Source organism: Phyllobates terribilis, unplaced genomic scaffold, assembly GCF_046119375.1.
Source record: "Phyllobates terribilis strain yellow unplaced genomic scaffold, ASM4611937v1 Scaffold_2__4_contigs__length_985480577, whole genome shotgun sequence".
Taxonomy (NCBI): Eukaryota; Metazoa; Chordata; class Amphibia; order Anura; family Dendrobatidae; genus Phyllobates; species Phyllobates terribilis.
In genome coordinates, this window is record NW_027362762.1 from 802,191,939 (window position 1) to 802,210,151 (window position 18,213).

Sequence of the window (18,213 nt, forward strand, 5' to 3'; positions counted from 1 at the left end):
GCGGCTGGGGACTGTGTGTGGACACCCGCCCGCGGGGCGGCTGGGGCCCAAGTATGGACACCCGGCCGCCCCCTGGTGGCTGGGGACGGAGCGTGGACACCCGGCCGCCAGACGGCAGGGGACTGAGTATGGATACCAGGCCGACAACGCAGCCATGACGTGGTGGCCGGCGTCTGCCTCCACATGCCTAAAAGGCCCAATTTCAAGTGCAAGCAAGCTAGCAGCATGGCATTGCAGCCTGGGGGTGGGTGGGTGGCAGGTTGCACACTTACGCTTGCATTCCAAGAAAACAAAGCAGATGCTAACTTCTATCATCATCATGCTCCTCACCTTGGCACTCTCAACTCCCCTGATGGAGAAGCCAGGGCCCACCAGAGGAGTCTGGTTCTCTGGTGGGTTTGTCTAATGCTGCCCTAAAGCAGGCCAGGCTAAGAAAAGTGTGTGGGAAGGTAGAAGGAGAAATAGGGGCGGCTGGGGACCGTTTATGGACACCCGGCTGCCCCCAGGCGGCTGGGGACTGTGTGTGGACACCCGGCCGCTGGGTGGCTGGGGACCGAGTATGGACTCCCGGCCGCCCCCTGGTGGCTGGGGACCGAGCGTGGTCACCCGGCCGCCGGGCAGCTGGGGACTGAGTATGGATACCAGGCCGCCGACGCAGCCATGACGTGGTGGCCAGCGCCTGCCTCCACATGCCTAAAAGGCCCAATTTCAAGTGCAAGCAAGCTAGCAGTATAGTATTGCAGCCTGGGGGTGGGTGGGTGGCAGGTTGCACACTTACGCTTGCATTCCAAGAAAACAAAGCAGATGCTAACTTCTATCATCATCATGCTCCTCACCTTGGCGCTCTCAACTCCCCTGATGGAGAATCCAGGGCCCACCGGAGGAGTCTGGTTCTCTGGTGGGTTCGTCTAATGCTGCCCTAAAGCAGGCCAGGCTAAGAAAAGTGTGTGGAAAGGTAACAGGAGAAATAGGGGTGGCTGGGGACCGTTTATGGACACCCGGCCGCCTCCAGGTGGCTGGGGACCGTGTGTCGACACCCGGCCGCGGGGCGGCTGGGGACCGAGTATGGACACCCGGCCGCCCCCTGGCGGCTGGGGACCGAGCGTAGACACCCGGCCGCCGGGCGGCTGGGGACTGCGTATGGATACCAGGCCGCCGATGCAGCCATGACGTGGTGGCCGGCGTCTGCCTCCACATGCCTAAAAGGCCCAATTTCAAGTGCAAGCAAGCAGTATGGTATTGCAGCCTGGGGGTGGGTGGGTGGCAGGCTGCATACTTGTGCTTGCATTGCAAGGAATGGGGGAGGTACAATTGAACACTGCCCTGGGACAAGGACTTGCACAGGGATAGTTGCAAATGTGCACCTTCTAATGCGGCAAGAATCACTTCTGATGGGCACACTTTTAGGTAGTGACCTGGGTGTCAGAGATGCTTTCAGGGGTCTTCCCCATGCTGTTCCCATGTCTTTTCAGCACTGAATGCATGTGTCTCACAGCACATGGCCAGATAAGATTGTAAAATGTTAAAATGACATTTCCCGGTGAATGCATTTGTCACTGTTGAAAGCAATGCAAAAGTGTAAAAACGTATAAAAAATGCTACTTGTGAACATAGCCCAAGGTGTGGAGGAGCATTTTTGTTTTTGATTATTTATTTGACCTTATACACAAGTCTTTACCCTCGAAAGGATGTTCCTTAACATATTTCACAGGAAAACCATTTCAGTTTTGTTTTTGAACGTTTTATTGTGAGCCCTTAAAAGTGGCTTAATACCTCTGACCACGTTGTTGACAGCAGTGACCTGGGGGTCAGAAATGCTTCCTGGGGCGATCCCATGCTGTCCCCATGTCATTTGAGTACTGTCACTATCGTTTTGGGCGCTTTTCAGGCTTTCTACAGACTGCCGGGGGTGCCGCCGCAAAAATGCTCGGGTCTCCCATACACTAACATTGGGCTCATTGCTCGGGTCGAGCACCCGAGTATCACGGCGAGTTCGGCCCGAGCTTCGAGCACCCGAGCATTTTAGTGCTAGCTCAACACTAGTTACAAGGACACTAAACTTCAGGAAGGCAAATTTCCAATGGTTGAGAGATGATCTTAGTGCAATAAACTGGGACGATATCCTGAGACATAAAACTACACAAAGCAAATGGGAGACATCTATTAGCATCCTGAATAGGACCTGTGCACAATATATACCCTATGGGAATAAACATGCTAGAAATAGGAGGAAACCACTATGGCTAAATAGAGCTGTAAGGGGCGCAATAAGTGACAAAAAAAAAGCATTTAGAGAACTAAAGCAAGTATGTAGTGATGAGGCATTAAATAAATACAGAAAATTAAATAAATTCTGTAAAAACAAAATCAAGGCAGCAAAGATTGAGACAGAGAGACTCATTGCCTGAGAAAGTAAAAATAATCCCAAAATATTCTTTAACTACATAAATAGTAAAAAACTAAAAAATGATAGTGTTGGCCCCCTTAAAAATAGTCTGGGTGAAATGGTGGATGAGGATGAGGAAAAAGCCAATATGCTAAATTATTTTTTTTCAACAGTATTTACACAAGAAAATGGCAGAAAACATGATTAGTGATAACAAAAATGCTCCATTAAATGTCACTTGCTTAACCCAGCAGGAAGTACGGCAGCATCTAAAAATCACTAAAGTTGACAAATCCCATGGCCCGGAAGAGATACACCCGCGAGTACTGCAGGAATTAAGTAATGTCATAGAGAGACCATTATTTTTAATCTTTAAAGATTCCATAATAATAGGATCTGTACCATAGGACTGGCGTATTGCAAATGTTGTGCCAATATTCAAAAAGGGGACAAAAACCGAACTTGGAAATTATAGGCCGGTAAGCTTAACCTCACTGTGGGTAAAATCCTGGAGGGTTTTCTAAGAGATGCTATACTAGAGTATCAGAAGAAGAATAACCTCATGACTCAATATCAACATGGGTTTACGAGGGACCGTTCCTGTCAAACTAATCTGATTAGCTTTTATGAGGAGGCAAGTTCCGAACTGGACCAAGGAAATGCAGTGGATGTTGTGTATATGGACTTTTCAAAAGCTTTTGATACGGTTCCACACAAAAGGTTGATACATAAAATGAGAACAATGGGGATAGGGGAAAATATAAGTATGTGGGTTAAGAACTAGCTCAGTGATAGGAAACAAAGGGTGGTTATTAATGGAACACACTGAGACTGGGTCTCAGTTAACAGTGGGGTACCACAGGGTTCAATATTGGGCCCCCTTCTTTATAACATATTTATTAATGACCTTGTAGGGGGCATACAGAGTAGTATTTCAATATTTGCAGATGACACTAAACTCTGCGGGTTAATCAATACAGAGGAGGACAATTTTATATTACAGGAGGATCTATGTAAACTAGAAGCTTGGGCTAATAAATGGCAAATGAGCTTTAATGGGGATAAATGTAAGGTAATGCACTTGGGTAGAGAAAATAAAATGTATAATTATAAGCTTAATTGTAAAACACTGGGTAAAACTGTCACTGAAAAAGACCTGGGTGTATTGGTGGACGACAAGTTTACGTTTGGTGGCCAGTGTCAGGCAGCTGCTGCAAAGGCAAATAAAATAATGGGATGCATTAAAAGAGGCATAGATGCTCATGAGGAGAACATAAGTTTACCTCTATACAAGTCACTAGTGCGACCACAGTTAGAATACTGTGTACAGTTCTGGTCTCCGGTGTATAAGAAAGACATAGCTGAACTAGAGCGGGTGCAGAGAAGAGCGACCAAGGTTATTAGAGGACTGGGGGGTCTGCAATACCAAGACAGGTTATTACACTTGGGGTTATTTACTTTGGAAAAACAAAGGCTTAGGGGTGATCTTATTAATATGTACAAGTATATGAGGGGACAGTACAAAGACCTTTCTACTGATCTTTTTACTCTGAGGCCTGAGACAGGGACAAGGGGGTATCTTCTACGTCTGGAGGAAAGAAGGCTTAATCATAATCACAGATGCAGATTCTTTACTGTAAGAACAGTGAGACTATGGAACTCTCTGCCTCATGATGTTGTAATGAGTGATTCACTACTAAAATTTAAGAAGGGCATGGATGCCTTTCTTGAAAAGTATAATATTACAGGTTATATATACTAGATTCCTTGATAGGGCTTTGATCCAGGGAACTAGTCTGATTGTCGTTTGGAGTCAGGAAGGAATTTTTTCCCCAATGTGGAGCTTGGTGTTTGCCGCATGTTTTTTTTTTGCCTTCCTCTGGATCAACATGTTAGGCTATGGGTTGAACTAGATGGACTTAGTCTTCCTTCAACCTTAAAAACTATGTTACTATGTATGTTAAATGTAATATATACAGTGCCTACAAGTAGTATTCAACTCCCTGCAGATTTAGCTGGTTGACACATGCGGAATTAACTTGGCATTGTGACATTTGTACTGTAGATCAGCCTGGAAGTGGGAAATGCACTGCAGCAAATTTTTTTTTTTTTTTTTTAAAACGTAAAAAGTTAATTCAGAGTGTCATTTATTATTCAACCCCTCAAACCACAAGAATTCTGTTTGGTCCCCCTAAAGTATTAAGAAGTAGTTCAGGCACCAAGAATAATGAGCTTCACATGTGTGGATTAAAGATCTCTTTTGCCAGCCTTTTCTGACTATTTAAGACCCTCCCCAAACTTGTGAACAGCACTCAGACATGGTCAACATGGGAAAGACAAAGGAGCATTCCAAGGCCATCAGAGACAAGATCGTGGAGGGTCACAAGGCTGGCAAGGGGTACAAAACCCTTTCCAAGGAGTTGGGCCTACCTGTTTCCACTGTTGGGAGCATCATCAGTAAGTGGAAGGCTTATGGAACTACTGTTAGCCTTCCACAGCCAGGACAGCCTTTGAAAGTGTCCTCCCGTGCCGAGGCCAGGCTTGTCCGAAGAGTCAAGGCTAACCCAAGGACAACAAGGAAGGAGCTCCGGGAAGATCTCATGGCAGTGGGGACATTGGTTTCAGTCAATACCATAAGTAACGTACTCCACCGCAATGGTCTCCATTCCAGACGAGCCCGTAAGGTACCTTTACTTTCAAAGTGTCATGTCAAGGTTCATCTACAGTTTGCTCATGATCACTTGGAGGACTCTGAGACAGACTGGTTCAAGGTTCTATGGTCTGATGAGACCAAGATCGAGATCTTTGGTGCCAACCACACACGTGACGTTTGGAGACTGGATGGCACTGCATACGACCCCAAGAATACCATCCCTACAGTCAATCATGGTGGTGGCAGCATCATGCTTTGGGGCTGTTTCTCTGCCAAGGGGCCTGGCCATCTGGTCCGCATCCATGGGAAGATGGATAGCACAGCCTACCTGGAGATTTTGGCCAAGAACCTCCGCTCCTCCATCAAGGATCTTAAGATGGGTCGTAATTTCATCTTCCAAAAAGACAACGACCCAAAGCACACAGCCAAGAAAACCAAGGCCTGGTTCAATAGGGAAAAAGTCAAGGTGTTGGAGTGGCCTAGTCAGTCTCCTGACCTTAACCCAATTGAAAACTTTTGGAAGGAGCTCAAGAATAAAGTCCACATGAGACACCCAAAGAACCTAGATAACTTGGAGAAGATCTGCATGGAGGAGTGGGCCAAGATAACTCCACAGACCTGTGCCGGCCTGATCAGGTCTTATAAAAGACGATTATTAGCTGTAATTGCAAACAAGGGTTATTCCACAAAATATTAAACATAGGGGTTGTATAATAATTGACCCACACTTTTATGTTTAAAATTTAATAAAATTCAACTGAGCAACATAACTTTTTGGTTTGTAAGATTTATGCTTCTGTTCATAAAACCTACTCTCGTTTGCAGTTTGAAGGCTCTAACTTATTTGCATCTTATCAAACCAGCTAAATCTGCAGGGGGTTGAATACTACTTGTAGGCACTGTATATGTATATATATATTACATATATACTGTAATATACTGTATGTATATATATATATATATATACAATACAGACCAAAAGTTTGGACACACCTTCTCATTTAAAGATTTTTCTGTATTTTCAGGACTATGAAAATCGTACATTCACACTGAAGGCATCAAAACTATGAATTAACACATGTAGAATTATATACTTCACAAAAAAGTGTGAAACAACTGAAAATATGTCTTATATTCTAGGTTCTTCAAAGTAGCCACCTTTTGCTTTGATGACTGCTTTGCACACTCTTGGCATTCTCTTGTTGATCTTCAAGAGGTAGTCACCGGAAATGGTTTTCACTTCACAGGTGTGACCTGTCTGGTTTAATAAGTGGGATTTCTTGCCTTATAAATGGGGTTGGGACGATTAGTTGTGTTGTGCAGAAGTCTGGTGGATACGCGCATTCTCTTGATGAGCTTCAAGAGGTAGTCACCGGAAATGGTCTTCCAACAATCTTGAAGGAGTTCCCAGAGATGCTTAGCACTTGTTGGCCCTTTTGCCTTCACTCTGCAGTCCAGCTCACCCCAAACCATCTCGATTGGGTTCAGGTCTGGTGACTGTGGAGGCCAGGTCATCTGGCGTAGCACCCCATCACACTCCTTCTTGGTCAAATAGCCCTTACACAGCCTGGAGGTGTGTTTGGGGACATTGTCCTGTTGAAAAATAAATGATGGTCCAACTAAGCGAAAACCAGATGGAATAGCATGCCGCTGAAAGATGCTGTGGTAGCCATGCTGGTTCAGTATGCCTTCAATTTTGAATAAATCCCCAACAGTGTCACCAGCAAAGCACCCCCACACCATCACACCTCCTCCTCCATGCTTCACGGTGGGAACCAGGCATGTAGAGTCCATCCGTTCACCTTTTCTGCGTTGCACAAAGACACGGTGTTTGGAACCAAAGATCTCAAATTTGGACTCATCAGACCAAAGCACAGATTTCCACTCGTCTAATGTCCATTCCTTGTGTTCTTTAGCCCAAACAAGTCTCTTCTGCTTGTTGCCTGTCCTTAGCAGTGGTTTCCTAGCAACTATTTTACCATGAAGGCCTGCTGCACAAAGTCTCCTCTTAACAGTTGTTGTAGAGATGTGTCTGCTGCTAGAACTCTGTGTGGCAGTGACCTGGACTATAATCTGAGCTGCTGTTAACCTGCGATTTCTGAGGCTGGTGACTCGGATAAACTTATCCTCAGAAGCAGAGGTGACTCTTGGTCTCCTTTTCCTGGGGCGATCCTCATGTGAGCCAGTTTCTTTGTAGTGCTTGATGGTTTTTGCAACTGCACTTGGGGACACTTTCAAAGTTTGCCCAATTTTTCAGACTGACTGACCTTCATTTCTTAAAGTAATGATGACCACTTGTTTTTCTTTACTTAGCTGCTTTTTTCTTGCCATAATACAAATTCTAACAGTCTATTCAGTAGGACTATCAGCTGTGTATCCACCTGACTTCTGCACAACACAACTGATTGTCCCAACCCCATTTATAAGGCAAGAAATCTCACTTATTAAACCTGACAGGGCACACCTGTGAAGTGAAAACCATTTCCGGCGACTACCTCTTGAAGCTCATCAAGAGAATGCCAAGAGTGAGCAAGGCAGTCATCAAAGCAAAAGGTGGCTACTTTGAAGAACCTAGAATATAAGACATATTTCAGTTGTTTCACACTTTTTTGTAAAGTATATAATTCCACATGTGTGAATTCATAGTTTTGATGCCTTCAGTGTGAATGTACAATTTTTTAAGTCATGAAAATACAGAAAAATCTTTAAATGAGAAGGTGTGTCCAAACTTTTGGTCTGTACTGTATATATATATATTTTGGGATGTCCAAAAGTAGGTGGAGAGAAAGTGTAATAAGGCTATGAAGGGGGAGATTTATCAAACATGGTGTAAAGTGAAACTGGCTCAGTTGCCCTTAGCAATCAATCAGATTCCACTTTTCATTCCTCACAGACTCTTTGGAAAATGAAAGGTGGAATCTGATTGGTTGCTAAGGGCAACTGAGCCAGTTTCACAGATCTAGTTTTCACAGATAGATCTCCCCCACATCTATTTTCTTTTCAGATAATTCAGATAACACTTAATGGCAAATAATTTAAATACAGATCAAAGAAAATGGATTTTAACAGAGTATTGGAAATCTCAAAATGCTGAAACCGTTAGAGCAAATTGGGTTGAAACATTTGGTACTCAAGCCCCAAAGAGAAAAACCATTTACCGCATTCGTGACAAATTCAATGCCACTGGCTCAATTCTTAATGCTCCAAAAACTGGTCGACCCAAAACAGTCTGTACAGAAGATAATAAACAACTTGTTGCTGAAACATTTGTTCTGAGTCCAAAAAAGTCCACCAGAAGAGCCTCTTTGGAATTGGGAATTTCACAAGCTTCTATCATGCAAATCCTGAAATCTATTGGGTGGAAAGCTTATCGTCCACGTCTAATTCAACAAAATTGAAGAAAATCCAGTAATTTTAGATAACATTATGTGGCGTGATGAAGCTTCTTTCAAATTATCCAGCCATATTAACAGACATAATTGTATTTACTGGTATAATGAGAACATGCATTTAACATTAGAGCTACAACTAAATGAGCCTGGTGTCAATGTTTGGGGTGGTATTTCAAGTTTTGGTGTTTTAGGACCAATATTTTTTGATGGAACAGTCACAGGAGATAAGTATCTCGAAATTCTAATTAATTAAGTTGTTCCCCAGTTACAGCAACAGCCTAATTCAAATGACCTTTATTTCCAACAAGATGGAGCCCCTCCACATTATTCAAGAGTAGTCTGCGAGTATCTTGATGAAACATTTCCTAATAAATGGATTGGCCGAAGAGGCACACTTGATTGGCCAGCTCGTTCACCAGACTTGACCCCAATGGATTTTTTCTTTTGGGGAGTACTCAAGGACAAAGTTTATAGTTGAAAACCAAAAAGTGTCAGTGATTTGAAAAATTACATAAGAGATGCATTTTAAGAAATTAATGCCCAAAGAGACTTGTGCAAAAAAATTTGTCGAAGCGTAAGAGGCAGACTTCAAAGCTGTGCAAATTGTAATGGAAAACAGTTTGAGCACCTGCCTTGATAAAATTTAAGGCCTTTTGTATTATTGTTCAGAATAAAATTGAATTGTCAATGTTATGCTTGTGTTAGTAAATATCATTTTAAATATAAATCAAAATAAATGTTATTATTTTCTGGCCACCTACTTTTGGACCACCCTGTATATATAAGAATTTGACACTAGGGGTCTGGTTCATCATTTGCATTTCTTTTTAAGTCACCTTTTTTATCTTGTGCTATTGGCTAAGGTTTTTTTTCTCTAAACTCATCAAAATGGCACACAAAGTTCATGGATTTTGTCAAAATCTGTCTTTTTTTCTGTTTTTATCCATTTTTGCAACTTTTAGATAAAAAATGGTTAAAAGGGAGGGGTTACTGGAGTACATTTGCACCAAATTTTGCAACTTTTTGAAAAGTCACAAATGATGTATTAAGGAAAAATGTGTACACCCTAAACCACACCCACAGCAGTAAACTAAAAAAATAACAATTGACAAACAGATATAAAATAGGCTTCAAAAAAGCGCAAATGGAAAGATGAATTTGGAGCAACAAAATAAAAAAAAAGCCTAATACACTAAAGATTCCACAAAAAACAGATCCAATAATGAATCGGGCCCTAAGTGTGTGACTTGTTAGAAGATATTTTTAGTTAATTTTTATAATAAAAATTGGTGGATTTTAGTTTGACTGATGAACCTTAAGAATATTAATTACACAGGAGATATTGCTGGTGCACTACATCGTACATATAATGTTACATATGTTGATATAAAAGTAAAGATCTTTAAAAAAAAACATTTCATCATGTTTCATGTATTCTCACAGTTTGATTGGTTAACCTACTTAAAGAAAGTCATTGATTTCAAGATGTATCCTGAACTGAAAGATATTGATTCTTCAGAGGAAGTCATTGTCCGGGTACCGCAGTATTTTAAAGATTTGTTTCGAATATTAGAGAATGAAGACAAAAGGTATCATTTCCAGTTTTCCTGTTGTATTGCTTACTAAGTAATTTACAGTAATTCATAGTAAAATAAAGTAAACCATGACTGATGAAAATTTTCTAGATTTACAATATTTCTAAACAATATTTTGAAGTTCCCTCTGTTCTGAGAATTCATGATTTACATAATTTCTTACATAATTTACTGTAAATTACACTGCAATGGTCTTATATTTTATCTATGTGCCTTAACATAATGCCTGCTGATGAATATTCATGAAGTCCTCTGCTCTTATTCATCGTTCTTTAAGGATTATTTCCAAAATATTAAGCTATGCCCTATCCATGGCATAGAGGATAACTTACTGATCACTTGGACTCCAACTGCTGGGATTACAATGCCATTCAAAATGGGATTTCTGGGTTCCAGAGCCCAACTCTTAGGATCTTGAAGCGTTCCAATGGTTGGGCCCCCAGAGATCAGTATGTTTTCCCCCATCATTTAGTTAGCACTACAGTAGTGATGAGCAGATTATTTGAAAATAAAATTTGCCAGTTCACATGGATTTTCCCTGGGAATTGGTTTCACAGCGAATTTATTTGCCTCAAATTGAATGTTCCTTATTATGCTCTGGGGTATCTTGTAAGTTGTAAAAAAACCCCCCAAAACCTAACACATCACTGACATCACAAAGTCGCTATCGTACCACATGCTGTGCATCCCAAGGCCTAGCCATGGCCGGAAGTCCCAGCCTATAGTGTAGGCCAGGCAGATGAGGAACGTGACGTGAAGAAGAGACCCGAGGACCAAACTAGGGGCAATAAGCAGCCTGGAGGCTGGAGAAGTGAGCAGTGTGGTATTAATTTTTTTTTACCATTTGCCGATCCTTTATGGTTTATCAAAATGTCAGCCAGGCATTTTATTATTTTTTGCAATCTTTATGTATCAAATTGCAAAGTGTCCCAATTTGCGTGGAACCGCAAATTTCAGGAAAATTAACTTGAACTTGATCCCCGTGCGAATCAATCTTTAGTTAATATTTAGTTATTTAGCTTAGCTATCTTTAAGATAATGTTTTGGAATTAATCCTTTAAAGTGCCCATATTCCTTAGATAACTGGTGCCTTATTTGGTCGACTGCTATCTCTCCTGACTTTCTCTCATAAATAACCAGCCGCCCGATTATATGTTCCCTATGTGTCTGGATGACATTGGCGTGAGATATAATACAATTCAAAAAGGAAAAAAAATACAATTCTTAAGATCTGGAGCTACAGTATATGCGGCAATGGACATATAACAGTGGTGATCCAAATCTACCTTATTTTCTCCTGCTATTGGCGTGAGATTCTGAAAAATATCTATTTGTATGACTGGCTTAAATTAGCCATGTACAATGTGACAGTTATGTTAGCCACCATATTGGCTTCAACCAAACTAGGTTCTCACTCAAAAGCCATGAAATTCTCTAAGCTGCTGAATAAAACTGAAAATGCTCTTCAGATATCGGCCAGCAGAACACCTATTCAGTTTATACTAATTGTCCTGATTACCCCATATGCATAAATGTTCATCTGAACAACATGTATTCTGAATAGGAAGTGCGACTAATATCCCTGGAGAGCAAAAAGACCAGACATTTTCAAATCCAAATGTCGAATCTTTCCTTTGCCCAATATTTGCCATTGGGCTAGTGTCAGATGGTCTTTATAAACATATTACATGATTGTTGGTGTTGACCAACATTAAAAGAGTTGTCTGATACTGCTCTCTGCCACTTGGATGGATGAGCAGTGATGATGATGACTTTGAGCCTTCTTAACTTGTGCACGATCAGCAAGTTTCATGCATTTGTCCTATGTCAATAGGACAGGGACATGATATCTGCCGATAATGCATGGGTCTCGCAGGTACGGGCAGACGTGACATCATCAGCGCTCCTCAACTCCCGATGTGGAAGTAAGCAACCCCAGACAGTTGGTTTAACCTCATGTTTATGGCCACCTTACTGATGTAAACATAATAACCGCTGATTGAGCAAAGTAAGAAATAAAAGGAATTTAACATTAAACTAGAAAATGATATATTTTCAGACTGAAATCACACTCTCCTGGCTTGGTTTGTTCACCATAATTAACATACTGTATCATTTATTTGGAGTTATTTTTTTGTGTACTCTTTATTGAAGTATATATGACTTCTACTATTAGATAGATAAATTGATTTTTTGACATTGCACGTTTCCACCCATATAACTTATAACATCATAGCAATGAAATACATTTTTTTTTACCTAAACCTATGGCAACTGGAGTTGACTGTTAATCTGATGCCCGTTTTGTGTTGACGAATATAAGCCATTGAATAGTGATAAAACCGTGGAGTGAAATAAAACTTTTTTTTAAAGGTAAAACCTACTACCCTTGAACAATTTATGATTGGAGACTTGTGACAGCTATAAGAGGCGCTGGATATAGGACACTTAGCAGAAGCTGAAGATTAATAGAAATTCACAATCTCATCAGATGTTAACCCAACGTGTTTGAAAGGAAGACATTTCATTTAGGATTAAAGGAATTCCTGTGAAGAGTTGAATTATTTTCCCTTAACAATGTATATTGCTGCAGCCATCCGGGGGCTGAGACAACAATAAAATATCACAAACTGCTGCCTCTTACCCTGAATCCATTTTTGTGAGCACACGCTGCTGCCGTAAACATATTTTCACAGTTAAGCATAGTGTTTGCCAAGTAATTTTGGAAATAAACGATTTCTATTTTTGGACGTGTACCTTCTCATGGCCGCTGACACTTAAGCGAATCTAAACAGATATTTCATGTAGTCAGTTTTTCCCTATGTCAGGGAAAATATCGGCCATGACGAATCTGCAGACAGTTCTATACCGCCCTTTACGCTGTGAAAATTAATGAAAATTAATGGAACCTATTTGTTTTAGTTTTTATATGCCATTTATCTAGCAATCGTAGATGAGAAAAATGTGACGTATCTTCCGGTTGATTTATGGGGCAAAGAGGAATTAGATTGATAATCGAAAGCTACTATAGTACAGGACAACAGTACACAGAATATGTGAGATTAGTGGAGCTGGATTTAAAAATGTACTTGTATTTATATAATATAATCCGTATTATTATATTAATATCTTCATTATTATATTAATATATTCCCAAAGTTACATGAGATAAAGTGTATGGGTTGTGAAATTCAAACCCACATGTAAAATACTTGTCTAAACAAGGGCCCCTTGTAATGCAGGGTTCAGACCACTATACCCACTCCCCATCATTGGCAATGGCCTAGTGTAGTTCTCTTTATTTTAAGAATTCAAAAGGAAGCTATCATCAAAAATTACTAAATGCTTAAATCTGGTTTTTATGTTACCTGTATTTTTTTTAAAATTGACAATTTTTTTCCCCATATTTATAAAAAAAAAAAGTAAATTACCATACTTGCAATGTTCACATGTTCTTTCAGAAAGATTTTTCAGCAGGTTCCTTATCAGCAGAGGCAGGATTACAATAACAATAAAATCGTTTTTGCTGATTTTTTATGCAAATTACAAGCTGCATTTTACAGTACCAGCGAAAGCTATGAGATTTCAGAAATCTCATGCACACATTGTTTTTTTTCCTGAATGAACTGAAAAACTGCTGCGTTTTTGAAAACAGCAGCATGTCACTTTCAGTAGTTTTACAGCATTTTGTCAACCATAGAAAGCAAAGAGTAAGTGCAAATATGCAGAAAAAACGCAGCAAAAATTACCTGCATTTTTGCTGCATTTTTGCACTTACTCTTTGCTTTCTATAGTTAAATAAACACTGTAAAAGTGCTGAAAGTGACATGCTGTCATTTTCAAAAACGCAGCCGTTTTTCAATTCATTCAGGAAAAAAACAATGTGTGTGCATGCGATTTCTGAAATGCAGGTATCAGGTTTTGCTGCATTTTTGCACTAAATTGTATCAGCATGCACAAGAGACAAATGTACTGGAAAAACGCAGCAAAAAACGCGACAAAAAAAGCAGCAAAACCTGTTTTTTAAGCAGCTTCTTTACTGCCAAGAGAGCAGGTTTTGCTTGCAGCAAAAAAAACAGCAAAAACACAACGTGTGATCATAACCTAACTCCTCTATACTGTCATGTTAGGTATGGGAAGAAACCAGCGTACAATGATGGGAAAAGGGGTGAAGCCCAGCAACTAGGGAAAGGGAGAGTGGAGACCCCTAAGCAGATCTAGCAACACCCTGACTCCCCTATCGTCCCTAAATAGGTTCCTCACAAATCACCGAGCAGGATACCTTAGCCCTGGCTGACCCTAGAGCTAGGCCCTCGGTAGGGTCGGGGAGGAGTGAGCACTAGTCAGACTCACTGCAACTAAAGACAAACCAGGGAAATAGACAAGGGGATACACTTAGTTTTGGGAAGACACCAGAGAGATCACGACTACAATCCACAAAGGAGTTCCAAGGAGAATCTAGCCGACTGCTAGAATTCCAGACCCGAACAGAGGAATTAACTCTATCACCAGCAACTCTCTGGAGAAACTGAGTGTATTTAAAGATCCAGCAAGGGTGTGTTAATTAGCAGCAGAAGGTGGAAATCACCGCTGGGTCCTAGAGAGGGAGGGATGATGAAAGGATCAAGAAGGTGTCTGCAAGGCCAAGCGCAGCGACTTTCTACAGCTGGATCCAGAATGAATGTCAAGTTTGACAGACAGTCATTCTGGATCCGACTGTAGAAGGTCACTGCGCTTGGCTTTGCAGACACCTTCTTGATCCTTTCACCATCCTTCCCTCTCTAGGACCCAGCAGTGAGCTCTGCTTTCTGCAGCTAATTAACACACCCTTGCTGGACACCCAGTCTCTCCAGAGAATCTCTGGTGACAGAAGCATTTTCCTCTGTTTAGGCCTGGAGTTGTAGCAGTTGGCTAGTTTCTTATGTCACCCATGACATATACACAGCTGATAACACAATATCCACCAATCATAACTTGTGATGTCACAACTGACCATGCGCCACCTTCCTTCACAATGACATTTGCACACACTTATTTGATTCATCAATGCAAAGGAAAGTTCAGAGTATTTATTGTGGCTAATGCACATGTGTGGTTTCCTCTGCCTCCCCGATGTCGCTTCGCTTCAGTATCCCAGGATGCACTGGGATACTCAAACAATGGGTCATCACAGAGGAAACAGGGAAAAAAATGCAATAGCAGTTAGATAGTGTAGTTAGGGAACAGCAGATAATTTTTAATGCAAGTATATTACAAATTAGTTTAGATTATGCCACTAAATAGATAGGGATTTAGATTAAAATTTATTTGACCTTCAAACCACCCCTTTAACCACTTTAAGGGGTTGTCCAGTGAATATAAGTTATCATATATCCATAAGATAATTTGCTGATTGGCAGAATGGGAATTTTTTATCCCCGATAGTGCACTTTTATCCCCATTGCAAAGTGGAGCAGCAGGTCAAATGCTTGCACGATGCTCCATTCATTCTATATGGGGCTGCCTGAAACAGTGTCTCATAGGAAATGAATGGAGCAGTGGTCGCACATGCACACAGCTGCTCCTCTGTAACATTGATTAAAGTGCCCTGTTTTGCCACGTGGTGCAGGTCCCAGAGGATGGACCCCCACAGATAAGCAAGTTATCACCTATCTTGTGGAAAATCCTTTTAAGGACATTGCCTATTTTGTTCTTCAGGATGCAGTGATTTTTTTTCATCCCTGCTTTTCAAGAGCCATAAATATTTATTTTTTTATGTCCACTTATTTTCTTTTGTCACTATGAGGGCTTTTTTTTACTTATATGTACAGTTGGATCCTTTTTAGATACCATTAATAAATTGATTAACCTTTATTTATTTTTTGGTGAGAGGGTGAAGCAAATTGAGAAAAAAATAATCCATAACTGTTTTTTATGCCATTCATTTTAAGGTATAACTAACAATTTAACATTATACTATGGATCCTTATGTTTATGCCAATTCTAGATTTATATAGTTTTTTTTTATTACACTTTACAACATTTACACTGAAAAAGATTTTTTTAAATATCTGGGATCACAGTTATCTCTGATATCTACTGTACAGTTGGCCATACACACTAGATGGCTGTTGGCCGAACAACGCTTTGGCCAATCATTCGGCGGACAGCCATCTCAGCCAACACTCAAATACACAGGATAGCTCATTTGGCTGAGAACTCCTGTGTACTCTATTCGTAAAGGTACCGGTTGACACGTCAGCTGGCAGCTTATGTCAGAAAGAACAATGCGATCAGCAGTCCAAAATCAAACGTGTAATCGACATCTTTCCCGGTTATCAGTCTGCAAGTGTCCCCATACACATTAGACCATCAGCCTATTGGCAGGTTCAGCTGCCTTAAGCCTCAAGTGTACAGTGGTTTGCGAAAGTATTCACCCCCTTTGACATTTTTCATGTTCTCCTGCCTCATAACCTGGAATTTCACAGATTTTTTTGAGGATTTGCATTAGTTCATGTAAAGAACATGCTTACAACTGTGAACATTTGATTTTTATTTTAATTGTGAAGCAAACAACAAATAGGACAAAATAACTTAAAACTTCAATGTGCATAACTATTCACATCCCTAATGACGATACTTTGCATAGCCTCCTTTTGCAACAATTACAGCTGCAAGTCGCTTTGGATAAGTGTCTATGAGCTTTCCACATCTGGCCACTGAGATTTTTGCACATTCCTCAAGGCAAAACTGCTTCAGCTCCATCAAGTTAGATGGTTTCCTCTGCTGAACAGCAATCTTCAAGTCTGACCACATATTCTCAATTGGATTAAGGTCTGGGCTTTGACTAGGGCACTCCAAAATATTTACACATTTCCCCTTAAACCACACGAGTGTTACTTTTGCAGTATGCTTTGGGTCATTGTCGTGTTGGAAGGTGAACCTCCATCCCAGTCTCAAATCACTAACAGACTGAAACAGGTTTTGCTTAAAAATATCTCTGTATTTTGCACCATCCATCTTCCCCTCTACATGGACCATTTCCCCTGTCCCTACTACCAAAAAATATCCCCACAGCATGATGCTGCCACCACCATGTGTCACTGTGGGGATGGTGTTCTTGGGGAGATGAGCTGTGTTTGTTTGGCACCAGACAAAGCGTTAAGTTGGTGGCCAAAAAGTTCAAGTTTGGTCTCATCTGATGACAGAACCTTCCTCCATACATTTGGGGAGTCTCCTACATGTCTTTTGGCAAACTCAAAACGAGCCTTACAATTTAAGTGTGTAAGTAAAGGCTTTTTCAGGCCACTCTTCCATAAAGGCCACTTCTATGGAGTGTATGGCTTAATGTGGTCATATGGACAGATACTCCAGTCTCTGCTTGGGAACTCTGCAGCTCCTTCAGAGTTAACTTTGGTCTCTGTGCTGCCTCTCTGATTAATGCACTCCTTGCCCGGGCTGAGAGTTTTGGTGGGCGGCCCACTCTTGGCAGATTTGTTGTGGCACCATGTTCTTTCCATTTGATGATAATGGATTTGATGGTGCTCCGGGGGATCATCAGAGATTAGGATATTATTTTATAACCCAACCCTGACTTGCGCTTCTCAATAACTTTGTTCCTGACTTGTTTGGAGATATCCTTGGTCTCCATGGTCTTGTTTGGTTAGTGATGCCTCTTGCTTAATGGTGTTGCATCCTCTGTGGCCTTTAAGAAAAGGTGTGTATATACTGACAAGCCATGTGAAACTTAGATTGCACACAGGTGAACTTCTTTTCACTAATTATGTGACTTATGAAGTGTAGCATCGGCATCTCTGCTTCCAGCCCGGCAGAGACGCCGTCTCCCTTACCGCCGCGGTCCTGCTCCGGCGTCTTCTAGCCTCCCTGCAGCTGCTGCATGCAGCTTCCCTGGCACTGTGCTTAGGGTGCGCGCGTGCTCCCGCCCTCTTAAAGGGGCCGTGCGCGCCATTCTAAAAAGTCCCTGGCCGGAGGACTTCCCCTATAAAAGGCACCTCCTCCAATATGGAGGTGCCCGTGGTAGGTTGTAGCTTTGTGTTTGATACTCTGCTTCAGCCCTCAGGTCCTGCTGCTAGCCTGACTACTAGTCCAGCCCGCCAGCCTGACTTCAAGTCCAGCCCACCAGCCTGACTACAAGTCCAGTCCGTCTGCTTGTCTACTCTCCAGCCCGACAGTCTGTCTACAGTCCAG

General features: G+C 41.4%; 1 protein-coding gene across 1 annotated transcript in view; it reads left to right on the forward strand.

The window, feature by feature from the left end:
- The window catches only part of PHEX (phosphate regulating endopeptidase X-linked), a 401,425-nt gene that overhangs the window by 257,447 nt on the left and 125,765 nt on the right, over nt 1-18,213 (forward strand). The window contains exon 9 of the mRNA XM_073667505.1: nt 9,875-10,020. Coding sequence (XP_073523606.1) covers nt 9,875-10,020 — 146 coding nt within the window. The remainder of the gene's footprint in view (nt 1-9,874; nt 10,021-18,213) is intronic.